General features: G+C 36.2%; 1 protein-coding gene across 2 annotated transcripts in view; it reads right to left on the bottom strand.

Annotated features, from left to right (window-relative positions):
* FANCA (FA complementation group A) overlaps window positions 1-17,450 on the bottom strand; it is a 2,214,801-nt gene that overhangs the window by 1,041,165 nt on the left and 1,156,186 nt on the right. For both annotated transcript variants that reach the window (XM_044081851.1, XM_044081852.1), the window contains exon 24: window positions 9,683-9,816. In XM_044081851.1, coding sequence (XP_043937786.1) covers window positions 9,683-9,816 — 134 coding nt within the window. The remainder of the gene's footprint in view (window positions 1-9,682; window positions 9,817-17,450) is intronic.

Genomic DNA, 17,450 nt, shown 5'->3' on the forward strand with positions numbered 1-17,450 from the left:
TAATGACCAGAAAGGGTCAGTCCAGAGGAATGGGGGAGCTGAAGAAGATCTCACTTAGAGTTGTCAACATGCCTTGACCCTGCACTGCACAGGTGTAAAACCCAAGAAGAAAAACAGAGAAAGTCCTACCTGGCAAGGCAAAAAGGTTTGCAGCCTGACACCTTTTGAGCCCAGGTAGATGCTCATAGCTGTAACGGTCATATAAAATGTCTCAGGAAGGATATCATCATCACAGTATTCATCCTACTGTGATATAAATCTCATGACCAAAGAATGGAGCATAATTTGACACAGAGTACAACTGCGATATGTGTAAAGCCAACTACAGCCAAAGCCCCCCACTCCAAAGAGTAACTAGATTAGAGGCTATCTGGCACTGCAGATCAAACACAGATGAGATCCCTAGGAGTCCACCTACTTTTCTCCAACAACATCTGCACACAGTCCTCTGTCAGGAAAGGATACAGGATTACAGGTTTTTAGACTCCAATCCACCAGCAGAGAGAGTTCAATAAAGGAGAAGACATCCATAGTGTAATACTGTGTATCCTAAGACAAGGACCATCTCTTGGATGATGATGTTCCTAGAGAAAGAATTTTGAGGTCTGACATAACCAGAAGAAGTAAGGCCCTAAAAGCACAAAGGTCAAAAGGTCTGCACTTGATCTCAACGCTCTTACAGGAAAGTATGGCAACACTTGCATGGTAAGCATCAGCACTGCTAACTCCAGTTTATCCCAGGTGGAACAGGTCCAAAACCTGCAGAGGGGAGCACTAGCTCCTGTGGAATAGGTCCCATACTGACAAAGGCCACTGAGAATTCAACCTCTGAACTGAGCCTCTGGCCAGAGAAACAAACATGCACAAGTGTTTAAGTGTAAGGCAATCTGAATGAGAGAAGGAGCTTACCAGCACAGAAGGGGGCACAAACTGATGCCAGAGACCCTGGTGCCATCCTATCCAACATGAAAGCAGACAGCACTGAGAAACACTCAAAATAATACTGCACTTGTGGATCAGATCCCAAAGGCTAGGAGAGTGACACAAATCAATGCCTAAAGTAAGCACCACTTAAGATCCAAATAGGTGGGAGAAGGAATGGATTGAGGAAATGAGCGGATAATGTACTTGTGACAACTCTGGAGAACTCCTCCACATCCTCAAAGTAAGGGTTGAAGAACCCAATGTTTAAATGGAAGGGAACAGTTCCCTTCAAAGCCAGGAAAACAGATGATCTAGAAAGAACATGAACTGAAGTTCTCACCATTAAAGTTGAGAAGTAGCAGGAAGAGGTCTTCAATAAATAAACCCTGGATGTCTACAGCTCTACAGCTGAGGAAGAAGGAAAGCTGCAAACAATAAAGGGTAATGGCCAAAAGGTTCACAAAGCTAAAATTTACCAGCTAAATTGGAAAACAGAAACTGGAAGATGTAGGACCCAGTTACAATAATAGGCTGTCAAACCAGGCAAAGGCTTAAACAATGTTATATAAAAATACCATACAGCTAAACTTGTACCAAAACGTGGCTTCCTACCCAAGACCAGCATCAAGAAAGGAAAAATGCTTAAATGGGCAACATCTTGATGGACAAGATGCCTACAAAAAAGGAGAAAGTGCTAAAATTAAATAACTGAAAAACATAACAGAAAAATATGAATGGCTAGGAAATTACTTATCTATACTCAACCTACCGAAACGGAAAAAAAATTCTAGGCAAGATAAACTCATCAAGCAGCCTGGGGCCATTAGCATACAAATGAACATTTTCAGTGGCAGGAAGAAACTGGAAGAGAGAAACATAGGATTTATGGAAATGGTAAATGCTAGCGTAGCCCTGGAAGATTATATCTGTTGAGCAGAGCATGTGAGCAGCACAGCCTTATAGTTTAATAAAGACTGAATTTCCGTAGTGGATTTAAGAATTCTGGAAAAAAGGAAATCAAGGAGAAATCAATCACTAATAGATGTAAACTGCAAAGTTTACCCAAGCAGTTCGAGCTCAGATGCTTGTAGCAGCAAAAAATTGAAAGGGGGTTCCATCTCCCTACATTATCTATCAGAAGACCACCTTCTAAAAAAAGTCAAATGAAAATAAAGTGGAGCTTTGACAGAGGGCTTTATCTACAGTTCAGGACAGTTTTTCTAGATAAGTGCTCTGTTGAGAGACGTAACTTTTTCTTTGTAATTTTTATTTAAGTTTTTGTTTGTTTGAACAGATTGGTACAACAATAAATAAATAAAGAATAAGATTACCTGCAAATATGTACAAAAATATACTACCCAAGTGCTCCTGCCACTACAGTGTACATGTACCTGACATGGGAGGATAGCAAAAGTAAAAAAAAAGTTTGCGATTTTTTCACATACACAGCTGTGCAATTTTCTCTAATGCACACTATGAATGGTACTGTTGTATATCTCTGCTTGTTATATATGTAACTTCTTCTCCCTTGTATATTGCTATGCTAAGTCTTTTAATAATGTAAACTTTGTATTGTACTGCACCAAAAAAATCACTTTAGGAACCTGTGAACATAAACCAAATAAAAACAAAAATAGTTCACTTTGCAACAAAGGACCCCAAGCTGTATTAGAGTAAAAAATGTTTTAATCTCTGCTTTCGCACAAACACTTCATCAGAAGTTCCCCCTGCTTTGAATGAACATGTTAACATAAAATGTTTTTTAGCAAGAAGGAAACTAAAGGGTTAAAACTGGTGATGTTTTTAATTATGGTTAATTGATCAATATATATATAAATCAGTTGTATTCTTTGATCAGATTTTTCTGATGAAGTGTTTGTACAAAAGCGGAGATTAAAACATTTTTTTTATGCTAATACAGCTTGGGGTCCTTTGTTGCAAAGTGGACTATTTTTGTTTTTGTTTCTATTGTACTGTATTATAGAGATCTGCTTTTTTATATGTAACTTCGATTATCATTTTTGTCAGTTTGTATAATTTTGTAATACTTTATGGAGCTTTTCTCCCTGGGCCTCCACTGAAAATGGGTTACTGATCCATTGAACTTTCCCGGTCAACAAATGTCAATAAATAATAAACAATAAATAATGTTGGAAATCCATTATGAATGCTGCGATCAGTCACAATCCTCGGGTAATCAGAACATTTTTTTTTAATAACTCAAGAAAAGAGGTGTGGGGGGAAGGCTTATTTAAAATGGTAGCAGCAATACACAAAAAATGGAGCTATTAATTGTGGTAGGTCTGAGTGCAGCGGTTTCCATTGTATGTGATAATTAAAATTAACTGTCACACCTCAAAGACATCCACATTTACTGTAATTAACACCTCTATTCATTGTAATCTGTCTTAGATTAAAAAAAAAGCCCCTCCCTTTCACACCTCTTTTCTTGAGATGCTGAATTAAATGTCCTGATAACTTGGAGAAGGATGAATAACTGTTACTTATTTGACCTTAGTAAAGTGGACTAGGGCAGTACAACTGCAGCAAAAGCATTACTAAGGTTACAGAACCAGCAATCCGATGCTGTACTTCACACTGGGGATTCTGACATATCAGATAGTACACAATTATTGCTTACAGCAGTTTGGCGGGATGAAACTATTAATTTAATAAAGGTTTTGATTGATTAATTTCATCTAAGCGATATGACCATTTATGGCATGCCTCTTACCTCACCAGAATTCTGCAAATTTTTATCTGTTCCTCATATATGTGTGTATTTTCTGAAAAATGACTGAGTACTGAAGTCACTAAATAATGACAGACATTTGACTTTCAGACTTCACCTCCTTTATAAAATGCATGCAAAGCCTGTTAGTCTAGCAATGTTACAAGAGCAATATTTAAAATCTGCTCCTAATTTTGATCTTTTATTTCTCATTATTTTTGGCTTTATTCAGAATTCTTACATCAAGAGGTTGAAAAGTGTGTTTGCCGATTGTTCTGTTCATTGCCACTCGATATTTTGGTTATCATTCTTATAGCTGTAGAGAAATGTAGAACAGGGTTTGCACTGCATCTGCACAGGGTCCTGAATTTCCAGATGGAAATGGCATTATTGGTGAGCTGTCTGAGAATACCTGTGAGGAGAATAGTGCAACAATCGTGAGGTGGACATTCCCAGGATTTTTTTACATGTCCTACTTTTTTTCCCTTTCTTCTAAGACGGTGACGTGGCATGCAATCCAAGTAATGTAAACCACCATAGAATACTAAGTTCTTGTACATACCCAAAACCCTGTGGATTTGCCATGTTGCACAATTCTTCACACACGTTTACCAACTAAAACAAATACAGTACACCCACTCTTTCCCTGAGGCTAGCCCTCATCTCCAAGGAGGAGGGATTATTGTTGCAAGGAAATTGCATACCATCCTTCTGATTAAGGAAAGCTTGTCTTCTGCTGCTCAGTCTTTCCATAGGCAGTCTTCTAGCATTCCATTCACTAAATGAAACCCAGGATGACAGTTTCACAGGTTGGAATTTTCTCTCTGCATTAGCAGTCTGCTTTCTACTACCTGGCAGTTGGCATTTCATGTGACGTACATAGTCCCCAGCCTAATAAGCTGATTATTTTTCGAAGTGCAACCTGCTTACGGTAAGAATATTTGACTTGTCTTATTCTTGTTAAGCATTCACTGATATATTTATTTCATTCGTTGGCCAGGATAGCCCTGCTGAGCCTGATAGCCCCTTTTCAGCAGGATCCCAGAAAAAGATCCAAAGATAAAGGTAGACATAAGCAGAAAAAAAAGCAAAAAAAAAAAGCATGCAAAAATAAAATACAATAAATAAACAGAATGGATAAATTCAAATACGTAAAGAACACACTCAACGGTAATATTATACACAATTATGTTTACTAATTACGAGAATTATTCTGTCACTGTATATATATATATATATATATATATATATATATATATATATATATATATATATATATATATTTTAACAGGTTACAATAAAGATAAAATTTTGGATTAATGTTAGGAGCATGAGAGGGGAGATAAAAATGTAGTTTGTAGAGGAGTAAGATGGACAGGTATTAAAGAGAGTTTAGGATGATAAATGCAATATAGGCACCTTGAATAAAAGACCACGGAACGTCACAATATTTTTATTAAACTTAAAACCGTTAAGCGCTTTCACCCAGGAATCTCCTGAGCGTCTTTAGAACAAAGTACATTAGCAAAAACACTTGCTTTTAAAATACATATAATCAGTGTTGAGCCAATCAACCAATTCTTTCAATAAAAAAGAGGAACCACCCTTTTAACCCTTCGCAATATAGAACAGTTCAATGCAAGTATATATAAATGCAAATAACCATCATTAAAAAAGTCAGACATAGTTTAAAAACTATGAGCAATTCTACATGTATCTAATAAAAGATTTGATACAAGAAAAACCTATAACAGTTTTTGCCGATGTGTTTAAAGCGTTTTCCTGTTTTAAAGAACTAACTAGTAATATAACATGACTTCAAAGAAACAAGGGCACTTATAACTCAACTGCCCTTAATCTATGAGCACTGTTAATCCTTAGGTATTCATTTAAACCTGGGTTCCTTGCCACATCGAATTTCAGCTGCCAAAAAAGTTCCTTATACTCAAGTTTAGCCTCCCAAGGTCCTCCCCTTGGATCCTGTATAACCTGTTCTGTTATATAAAATTTGAATTTACTACTTCCACATATTTTTTGGTGTCTATACAAAGTATTAGTATCTTTTTGTTGTGCCATGTCATATAGATGTTCGTATACCTCTCCTTATAGGTCTCTCCATTTTACCTATATAAAAACTGGGGCATTGTTCACAAATAGCAATGTAAATAACCCCTTTGCTGTTATAGTTGTAATGTCCTTTGGACATCAAATTAAATTTCCTCACTGGTAAAAACAAGTTTTCCTTATCCATCATGTAAGAACACTGGTTACAAAATCCACATTTATATTTCCCTAGTTTGTTGCTATTTCTGTTCGTCTGTTGTTTAATTAAATCCTGTCACTCAAACATTTCTTTTAAATTTACATCCCCTTTTCTAATGAATGCTGGAAATGAAGGGATACATTTGTTAATATCAGGATTAATTGTCAGAACTTTCCATTATTTTCTGATTATATTTTCAACTTCCTCTGAAAGGAATGAAAAAGTGTGTACAAAGGCAAGTTTGTAAGAGTCATCTACCCCTTTTGTGCTGCTCATTATATTAATACCATCACCCAAAATAAGTTTAAATTTCCCCTCTTTACCTTGCACCACACCTCCATGATTAAATAGTCTATTAAAGTCACAGGATAGCCTCTCTCCATAAATAAATGCTTAATAAATTGTACTTCTACCATAAATATTTTATCACTACACATTTTGGAGACCCTGATAAGTTGTCCTTTAATAATCTCCATTTTTGATAATAGAGGTGTTCACTGTCACAGTGCAAATAAGAGTTTGAGAATGTGTCTTTGTGATAAATTCTAGACTGAAAATTCCTAATCTCAATCTTTATAAATGTTTACATCAAGACAGTTGATTTGCTCTTTTGATGCAGTGTAACTAAACCTCAAAAAAGTGGTACCATTATTAATGCAGTTCAAAAATTCTTGCAATTCTGTCTCGGAGCCCTTCCAAAATAAACAGACGTCATCCAAAACTCTAGTGTAGAGAACTACCTTTTCATGCCATTCTGATTGAAAAATGTAATGTTTCTCCCAATAATATACAACCAAATTGGCATACAAGGGGGCACAAGCAGCCCCCATTGCTATTACCTTCTCTTGTTTGTAATATTCTTCATTAAAGAACATATAGTTGTTGTTTAAAATGGTTTCCACGAATTCCATAATTAAATTCAGTTGTTAATTTTTCAAATAATTACACTCTACAAGAATTTCTTGAAACCACTCCAAACCAATATCATGTGGCACGCTGGGAAATAAATCAATAACATCAGTAGTAACCAGTGTAAGTTCCTCCTCAAATTTGTCCTTGGTGTCTTTTGTTAAACACTTCCAGGAATCTTTGGAAATATGCTCCAAAGATGTGACATACTTCTTTAAACAATGATCAATGTAGATGGCCAAGGGGTCTGTTATATAATCAGCCCCAGCTACAATAGGTCAGAATGGTGGTCTCTCAATATTTTTGTGTTTTATTGAAAAGAGTTGGTTGATTGGCTCAACACTGATTATATGTATTTTAAAAGCGAGTGTTTTTGCTAATGTACTTTGTTCTGAAGAAGCTCGGGAGATTCCTGGGTGAAAGCGCTTAACGTTTTTACGTTTAATAAAAATATTGTGATGTTCCGTGGTCTCTTATTCAAGGTGCCTATATTGCTTTTTTTCATGGTTGACTGTTTTACTGTGGTTAGGATGATAAATGCCTACAAGCCACTGATTCATTTCCATTGTCCAACAAGTTACTATAATTTAAAAAAGAAACATTGTTAATATGATAAGTCAGAAATATAATATCAAAGAAATGGTACACTGCAGCTGAACAATAGTAGATGTCATCTAGTACTAGAACTCCAGTGTATCTTATTTTTAAACATTAGGTTTCTGACTGTAAATCATAATATTTAAAAATGACGGTTGTTTATATAGTCTAGTTACGCAAGTGTGAGTTGATACGGCACGGAAAAAAAAACTGTTTTTCTTTTCATTATTAGAATAGCAATAATTCATTTGTTTTGTGTGGCTGTTGGAATATTTTTCAGGTTTGTCTTATTAACTCAATGCAGCTTATTTTTTCCTGTTTTGACAAGTTTGGAGCCTTATTCCTGTCAAACAGACTCAGTGCAGTACTGAAAGTTTGTACAAATAAAGCTTTCAAACACTTTTGCAACCTGCAAAAAAAAAAAAAAAAACAACTGTGTTCTGCAGGATAGGAACCATCAGTGGCTTTTCTGAAGTACATACTGAGTTACATGAATAAGTAAATGCTTGCTTATTATCTCTGCAGCTCACTATATATGTCTAGATTCCATAGGGCAATATTTTGATAACTGTACAGGCTTCATTGTTTTGTTCTATGATGGATGAGAACGATCCCAGATGGATTAAAATATGTCGAAGTTCATGAACCAAATGTATGTAGTGAATGAGTACTTTATGGCATGTGATTGTCAGGAACATCGTGTTTCTCATAGTGTGCTTCACCTGCTTAATGAATTCTAAGTCAATTCAAAGTGCGTATATTTAGGATAAATTGGGGAGGGGTCATTACTGGTTTCTCATACTGTGCTTCATACAGTGTCAGTGGAGCAACAGGCAGCACACACTAACCTCTGTTGGAGAAGGCTGTGGGTTCCATTCCCACATCAGGTAGATGAACTGTTAACCCTGTAGCGCAGCATGTCTGAGTGTGTCATACTTCGGATGAGATGTTAAACCAAGGCCCCATCTCTACTTGGGTTAGTGGTATTGGAGATGGTTGTAAAACATCCCACAGAACCTATCAAAAACAGAAGGGGAATTTTCCCAATGTTCTGGCCAAATTTCCTCTAGTCACTATTATGAATGCTACGTCAGGTCTCCCCTGAAAAGAGGCTACTAACATGGTGAGAGTAATATGGTCAATAAAAGGATAAATACAAAAAAGTAAAATACATATCTTTAATTATAAATGTATGTAGACTTTTTGACAGACTAATATCTCAAAGCACCACAACCTTACACAGACATACAAAAGAACACACATGCATTTTTTAAATATTTCTTTATATCTACATATTAATTCTATAAATAACATAATGACATGCAAGATCAGAACATTTACACAACAGCCTCAGTATCAGTTTTTAGATACTATGTTTCTGAGTCAGAAACGTAATTAAAAAATTATACATTTCTTGTTGTGAATAGTATAGTTCTTAACAGAAGGGGGCTTGTTGCTAAAAAAACATCTAGGCTGCTTTCCAGTTAGATTGGAAAGGGGACTGGTTGCTGCAAGTGGTTTGGGAAGTTACTAACGGAACCAAAACAAAACAAGACATCTTCTCCCATTAGTTACAGGTTCTAAAGGGAGCCTTACATATAATGGATTAGGTTACTATGTTTGGGCTTAGAATGGGTGGGGGGGGGGGTCTTGCTGTTAATGTTTTGTTAAATGAAGTAGGAGGAGACTGCTTGTTGTGGATGGTTAAGTGAACCAAAATCAAAGTAGCAAACAGCTCTACCATTAGTGAAAAGGGAAATAAAAGTCTGCAAGTGAGCTGCGGTGTATGTGATATTTGGTGTGAGCAGAGTTTTATGGGACTGGCTACTTTAATGAGGTATTGAGTCTTATAACATTGTATCACAGTTAAAAAATGCCACTTAAGTTTGAATGTAGACATCTTTGGGACTTGTACAATCTTCAGGGGGGGGGGGGGGGGGCAGCAGTTCCAGATGTTAAAAGAGTACAAACTTCAAAAACCTGGCTATACCCCTAGCTCCATGGAATTACAAACTGCTTAATAATGGCCTCATGCTTTCTTTTTACTCAATGAATCATGTTCACTTCCCCATACAGTACTAACAATGTTAAGACTTAATTATTTTCAAAGACAACATTTAAAATTGTTGGCTTGTTTGGCAGTTACATTACATACACAGATATAGATCTTTACCTTACTTTTATTTAATTAACCTGTGTTTTGTTCTGTTGCCCTGAGATCAATGCATTTAGTCAACAAACAAAAATGAAACACCCACCTTTAGTTCCAATGGCTCTAAGTTTGAAGATGATACGTTCACTACAAATGGCAAATCTAGGAGTGCAGTGTCACCATCATCACAAATCACAACCTTCAATCTCTCTGAGATGACAGAAATCAAGGATGGCACAGCTGCAGGAAACAACAAACACATTAGGAAAGTGCACCTCTGGGAACACACTTATTGCAATAGATATATGGAGATCAGGATCACTGGCAAAGGAATTCATATGACTGACATTTAGCTGAAGACAGATGCCAGTGTATTGACCAGATATTTTCAGTAGTGATATATTCAATGACAGTACATATGCAGTTTTAGAACACAGTCATTAAAAGACAGTGTAACAAACACTTTACTCTTATTTTTTACATCAAGACAAAAATACCATACAAAAAATTCTCTTGAAGGCAAGAGAGACTTGGAAGCCTAAAATTAACCTAAGTAAACATAACAAGGTAAAAAAAATAGCATAGGTTTACTGAAACATTACATTGTACTGCTATTATATACAAGGGTAAAGGGACACAATAAGAAACATATCACCATTTTACGGGTTACTTTCTGCATTATAATAAAACGTGCTTAGTAACATGTAAAACCGTAAACTATTACATAGCTAACTATGCACAAAAATCATCATGCACCAAGCATGTGCAGGATCTATAGGATGAAATCAGGAAGCCTCTAATGCAGTTATCATACAATTATTTATCTGTTACATAAACATGTACATACTATGATCATCATAGAAATTACTGCAGCACAATTTCATAATATTAATGGATAGTACCAAGGCAGTGCACCTTGTATTGTCTTGTAACATATCCTGCAGAGCAAACAGCTTTCCTTCTCCATGCCTAGATTGCTTGAAGACTGTGTGACTGTATGTCTATGTAGCACCTTCAGACACACCTGAACAAACTATTCCAGTGATTTAGGTCTCTCCAAAAAAAAAGGAACTGCACATGGGCATCGGGAGGATACAAATGCCCTTCACTGGTGCTGAAGGTAGGTAATTGGATAGACTGGCTCAAAGAGACTTCAGAGACCATTGTAGGTAGATTTTTTTTAAGTCTGCAGGATTGGCCCAATGGCTCTTCTTTCTTAATAAAATTGACATATTCACTTCTACAACAAGGTGTGAGCTCTCTGGTCTATTCATACTAAGGAAAAAACAAGAGTTGGGTGATAGGGTGCTGGACAGTATACAGATCCTGCACACTACTATCTCTATTTCCCTCTACATCCTATGACGTTCTTCTGTATTCCTTGCTCTCCCTAAAGCTTTTGATCTAATCTCCCACCAAAGTGTCTTCTATCAACTGTCTTCACTCGGGCTATCACAACCCACACTACTATGGTTTAACAACTACTTAACCTATATATACCAGTCTGTTAAATGGCTCTCCACTTTTTCCACACATCTCAACCTCTTAATGCAAGAAATCTGGGCAAAGCTTAAAATAATTTATTTGCTTTATTTATTTGTCTTTGTTTACCGGGAAAGCTCGACTAGGTAATGCCCATTTTCAGCAGAGACTTGGGGAGAAAAGCTCCATTTGCTTACATTGCATTATACCATGTTCCAGTTAAACACACAGTAGTACCATTTCTATTTACATGTATACAAAACAGTAGGTACATTTATACGTTCTAAAATTTTACAGAGGTAGAAGTTACTGAAGAGAAAGCCTATTTGCAACTTAGTGGACTGTACAGGAAACAGTTATGTATAAAAATTGTTCTGTTATTTCTGAGAGAGGTTAGTATATTCTGTTTAAGAGAGGATTTTGGAGAGTATTGTGCGGTGAACACAAAGTCTCTACCTTATGATGAGCATGTGCAGGACCAGGATTGGTTAAGATGTTGTTTAAGCAGTGGTTTAAAACTATTTAAGTTGTCAGAGAGTTTTATTAGTGTGGGGATACTATTCCAGAGTTTAACAAAATATTGGGAGTAGAGTCAGTCTCCTGCAACATCATTAGATTTATCTGTAAGTAATAAGAATTTGTTACTAGAGCAGAGGTCCCTTACTGTACAGTAGGGCAGTAATACGTTTTGCAGTGGAGAGCATTTTTCTGGATGATGAACGAGTTTGGGTGCTGTAGTTAGTTGTGAATATGTTAGGTAGTTGTGTATTTCAAGCCAGTTTAATTGCTTTAAGCTATGACAATGCTGAGGGAGCAAAGGCCCAAAAATAGGGATAGATTTAATTTTGAGCTTATAAACTTAGAAAGTTGCTAGAATAATAGGATTGGTGTCAGCAAGCATTTTCTGAAAGAAATGAAGTCTGAAACTCAAATGTCTGTCATTTAGTGATGTCAATCCTCAGTGATTTTCCAGAAAACCACATCTTTTATGAGGAACAGTCCAAACATACGAAGCAAAATTCTGGATGGTTGAGAGGTATGCTATTAATACTGATGTGCCTCTGGCTCCAATCTCGGCCCTCTACTCTTTAATATATTCACTAACAATTTACATAAATCCTCTCAGTAAGCTTCCTTCATGCAACATACTGATGATTCAACCCTAATATGCATTTCTGACAGCCTAATATATCTACAGACAGTAAAGATAGAAGAGGACATGGAGCCAAAAACCCTGAGAAATATCCTTGCAATTAAGGTCCTCTGTCCTGAAATATGCAGAAAAAGATGCAATAACAAGTGCATCCTGTCATGTCAATAGGTTATCATGCAAGATTCAGTAACCATTACTTTCACAGTAATTTCCCTAATTGAGGAGAAGAAAGTTTTAACAAGCACACTCTTATTGTATTAGATAATCTACAAGAAGATCCTTCTTGATAGGTTGCATTTATCTTCTCCAACAATTGCAGTTCAGAAAAAAATAAAAGATCCTAAACCGGGACGTCTCCTTGCCCATGAGAAAGCACAGTGTGACAAACTGAACCAGGTCCATAAGTATACTTGCATCCCTGAGCCTTTCAGTTTGCCCACTAAAGTGCAACCTCATGCACATCAAGAAATATTTACAGGAAATGTCAAAAGCTGAGGCCAGCTCACAGAAGAATGGAGGAAGGGTACACCTGACCCATCAAGGAGGGACCTCTCGCATATCAGCAGATAATGGTATACAAGGATCTGTCCATGGTTTAAATGGTTGGGATAAATCCCAAGCAGTACACCACCAGGATGGAAGACATTGAAAAAGAATTAATAAGGCTATATTCTGTAATACTGTAGCAAAGGTGACCTAATTCCAGAGCTGCAGTTGAGATTATAACGCTTGGTGAATGCATGTAACCAAGACCAAATGGTGGACTAGCAATAGTGCTGATCATGATGTTCATGTTTCATGGATATTAGGGACTTCTTCAAAGGAGAAGAGAGCTTCAGCAGTCTTTTAAGGAACTGCTTTACCAAAAACAAAAAGGCTGGAAGCACAAGAGAAAACCAACAACTCAATAGCGTTAAAAACGTTTTAATCCACTCTTTCGTAAAAACTTCTTCAGAATAAATCTGTCTTAAAACAGTCAGTTTAAATACACTCATTAATTAATTAAAACTGATGAAATTCAATTAACTAATTTAACAAGATTACAAACAATCAATCAAATGTACTTTTTCTATTTTCAAGAAAACATTTAATGTTTATGTATTCATTTAACCCCGGTAAAATGTTAGCACCTAACCTTAGCTGCCATAAAGTCTCCTTTCTTTCCACTTTGTTTTTAACATTGCTCCCTCTCATATCCTTATTAATATGCTCTAAAATAGCAAAAGAAAAAATTTTAAAATTAGTACATAACATTGTATGTCTATACAAAGCATTGTTGGTGTCTTTAGTTGTTATAGCATAACAATGTTCTTTAATACGTTTGCTTAACTTTCTAGTTGTCATTCCTATATAGAATGCTTCGCATCCTGAGCATAAAACAATGTAAACCACATTAAATGTATTACATGTAAACCTGCCGGAAGCAGCAATGGTTCGACTAAGATGAGTTAAGCAAATATAAGGTCCCTCGTGAATAAATCTGCAGGCAGAACAACTGAAACATTTGTAAGTCCTTTTTGGTCTGTCTCAGGTAAAACTATATCTGTGTCTTCATGTTGTAACAGTTCTTTTAAACTGCTTGATATTTTGCATATGAAACTAGGTGTTTTCCCGAAGATGATAGACAAATCATTACTTTCTCTTATTATTTTCCAGTTGTCAGTTATAATGTTTTTTATCATTTCACTGTCAGCAGACATATCCATTACACATCTTGGTGTTTTTAATAAAGTTCCTATTTCTGAACTTTCCATAATATTTTTCTTGGTTAAGTGATAAATCAAAATTGACCCAAAATCTGTGTCTTCTGTTAGAAATCTCTGATGCCAAATTTGCCAACATCACATCAGAATAACGTGGATAAAAACAAACCAGTGATGAATGTTGTTTCTAAAAAGAAATCATCATCATCACTGGTGAGCCTAGAAGCTGTTATAAATTGTCCTTTTGGAACATTTCTTCTCATGAAAGCAGGATGGTTGCTCTGAAAATGTAAATAGTTATTCACATACATCTCCTGTCTATATATTTTACTAGAAACAATTTTTACATTTGTGTCCCATATAAGTGTCACATCCAAAAAATTAATAATATGACCTACATTACCTATTGTGAATTTCAGAAATACACTACTCATGTTTAATTGTTCCAAAAATATATTTGCCTTTGATTCTGTACCTCTTATGACAAAAAACAAGTCGTCTATAAAACGACCATAGAATAAGACATCCTTAGCTAAAGGTATCTTAGGTAGGTGTTCTAATTCCTACCAAGCCATAACTAAACCTGCAAAGGTAGGAGCTACTGTGGCACCCATCGCTACTCCTATTTGTTGTCGATAAAAATTCTTATTAAAAACAAAGACATTTTTTCTAATAGAAGCTCTAATAATGCAATACAGGTCTTCACTGAATTCTGAGACCAATCCGTATATTTATTCAAAAATTGTTATCATGATCTAACCCTTCCTCAAGGGGTATAGACATAAACAAAGAAACTACATCTATAGTAAGTAGAAAAAATTCATTTGTACTAAAAACTCCATTTGTCTCCTTTAAGTAATATTCCCTAATGGCTTCTAAAAAAGACCAGGAGTCTTTAAAATAAGACACCAAGCTTTGCGTTAAAGGATTGAGTAAATTGTCAAGGTATAAAGAAATGTCCTTGGTTAAACTTCATGCTGCAGAAACAATAGGCCGAAAAGGGGGGTTTATTAACATTTTTGTGTATTTTGGGAATCCCAAATAATACACCAATTCTAGGATGTTCAACTGTTAAGTAGTTGTATAATTCTAATTCCAATTCACCATTCATAAAAAAATCATATAGAGCATACTTGATATACTTATTGCTCCTAGCTATGGTTTCAAAATTAACTTCACAATATTCTTCTTGATTATTAAGCAATGCCTCCATTGCTCTCACATAATCTTTAGTATACATTACTACTAAACCAACCCCCTTATCGGCTTTCATAAATCTTAAATCTGTTCTGCTTTTCAGTTCAGCTAATGCTTTTTTCATTTCTTGTGTCAAGTTGAAAAAAAGGTTTAAAAGATCTATTAGCTAACAAAGTTCTAATTTCGTTTGAGCAAAACATTTCAAAAACCTTAATAGTATTGTGTAATGCAGGGTTAAATGTAGACAGTTTTCTAATAATATTACAAGAAACAGTTTCAACATCCTTCATAACAAACATTAAATTTAACTTACGTATGTACAACTTCAGATTCAGCAATGTGTTCACTAAATCAGCACGCTTGCTTGGGACAAATCCCAAACCAAGTTTCAACAAACATTTGTGTTCTAAATTGAAAGAAATATCAGTCAGATTATAAATTTTCACTGAAGAACTCACTTCTCTTTCAAAAGGTGTTTTTATTTCCGAAAACAGCTCCTGCCTCAATTCTGGTTCTGTTTTGTCATTTTCGGACCATACTTCGCATTTTTTGATACATGGTTTGCTTTGGAATTATTCTCATCCAAAGCTACCCCTGAAACTGATTTATTGAGTTCTGAGTATGTCTGCATTGTGTTTTTATTAACATTACTTGAGACTCCATCTTGCTGTTGAAATGTAGTTACCGAAGGTCTAATCCGGGACTGAGATTTGTTCCTGCCTACTTTTAAAGGTGTATTACCTTGTTTGACAGCTGAACTATAGGAAACAGATGTAATACTGTTGGAACGCTTACTGTTCTTCTGAAAAAAAGACTTGTAATTTGTACTAAAATTATAAGCTTGCCCGCTGTTATAGGCAGCTATATCACAATCCAACTTTTTAGTTTTCCTTTGCACTATCATTTGTTCATTGCTGTCCAAGTCCAAGGTTGTGATAAAATACATTTTTATTACCTCTTCTCCAAGGTATTGTGATCTCGTATCACATTTTGAAACTTTTTGTATTTCTGACTTGTGCTTTATTTTTATGAATTGAATAACTCATAATTACAGATACCTTACCTCTTAAAGGGAGCCTGATGGACCACAATCTTGTCATCTACAAGGCCACAATGCAAAGATGTAGCCAGTACATGTACTGTGACCATGGAATAACTACTAAACAAATAACTAAAGTTAAGATTGCACATGTTTGAGGAAGTCAGGATCACCAACATGCCAAATGACTGAGGTAGCAAAGGCATCAATTCTACCCAGAGAGCTGTTTTCGTTTGGTAGAATGATCCTTTTGAGAGCAAGGTTACCAAGCAGCCTCAACAAACTTGAAGACCCAAACCAGGAACCAAGGAAGAAGCAGGGGTTCAAGATCAGGAGCATGTCCATAAGACAAACAGGTCTCACACTAAACAATGGATATGATATGGCTTTTTTTCCTGTATTGCCAGGGCAACTCTGTGCCTGAAATCACAAACTCCTCTGCAATCAAAGGGGTGGACATACTGAGTTTTGGCTTTTCTTCTTTGAACTTTCGCATGAAATGTGGACCTGGTGGAAATCACAAGAATGCTTATAGCAATCTCATGTCATGGCAGAAAGAGCATTGTTGTCCACCTTTTCCCATTCTTTCAGCTTGCCTCCCTACACCAAAAGTGCAAACACTTCACTCTCAAGAGTGTCCGAATTCAAAAGGTTCAGGTAAAGTACATCTTTTAAAGCCACAGCTCCAAAAATTGACTTGGGGGGATAGTTCAAGAATCCATCAACCCGTTCACTTCTTCAGAAGTATGACATGAAAGGTCAATATCCTTTGTCTATGATGCATTACCAGATGAGCACCACCTCCCTGCACAGAGAGCTATTCCTTTGTGCCACCATGCTCATGTTTCAAATGACTGTGCAGTTGCTGGACAGAATAAGGAGGAGTCTTATAGGATCATAGGAAGTTACTAAACTAATGGCTTTAGGGCCCTTACAAGCTTAGCCAAGTTCTACCCTTATTTTCACAATCAACATCTATTGTCCCTGTCCAAGACGGACACAGGTGGAACCCCCAGGGTGAATTTATGGTCATCCATCCAATGGTCCAGACTGTTTGAAGAGAGCCAGTGAGGTGCTCTGACATGAATTGAGAGTCTGGTCCAAAGGAGTGGCAACTTCTGGGAGACAAATCTGTCCCTTCAGTAGGTTCTATTAATGTCACATACCAGGTTAAGGTCTTTAGAATGGCTAACTCATGTACCATTTGACTTACAGAGATGCAGCATTTCAAATAAACCAGGGTCAGAGATTCCTTTGTATGCAAGGCAGAGATCGCCTCTTGAGTAGTCTGTATAAAACA

Source organism: Protopterus annectens, chromosome 8.part1, assembly GCF_019279795.1.
Source record: "Protopterus annectens isolate FY-2018-M chromosome 8.part1, PAN1.0, whole genome shotgun sequence".
NCBI classification, from domain to species: domain Eukaryota; kingdom Metazoa; phylum Chordata; order Ceratodontiformes; family Protopteridae; genus Protopterus; species Protopterus annectens.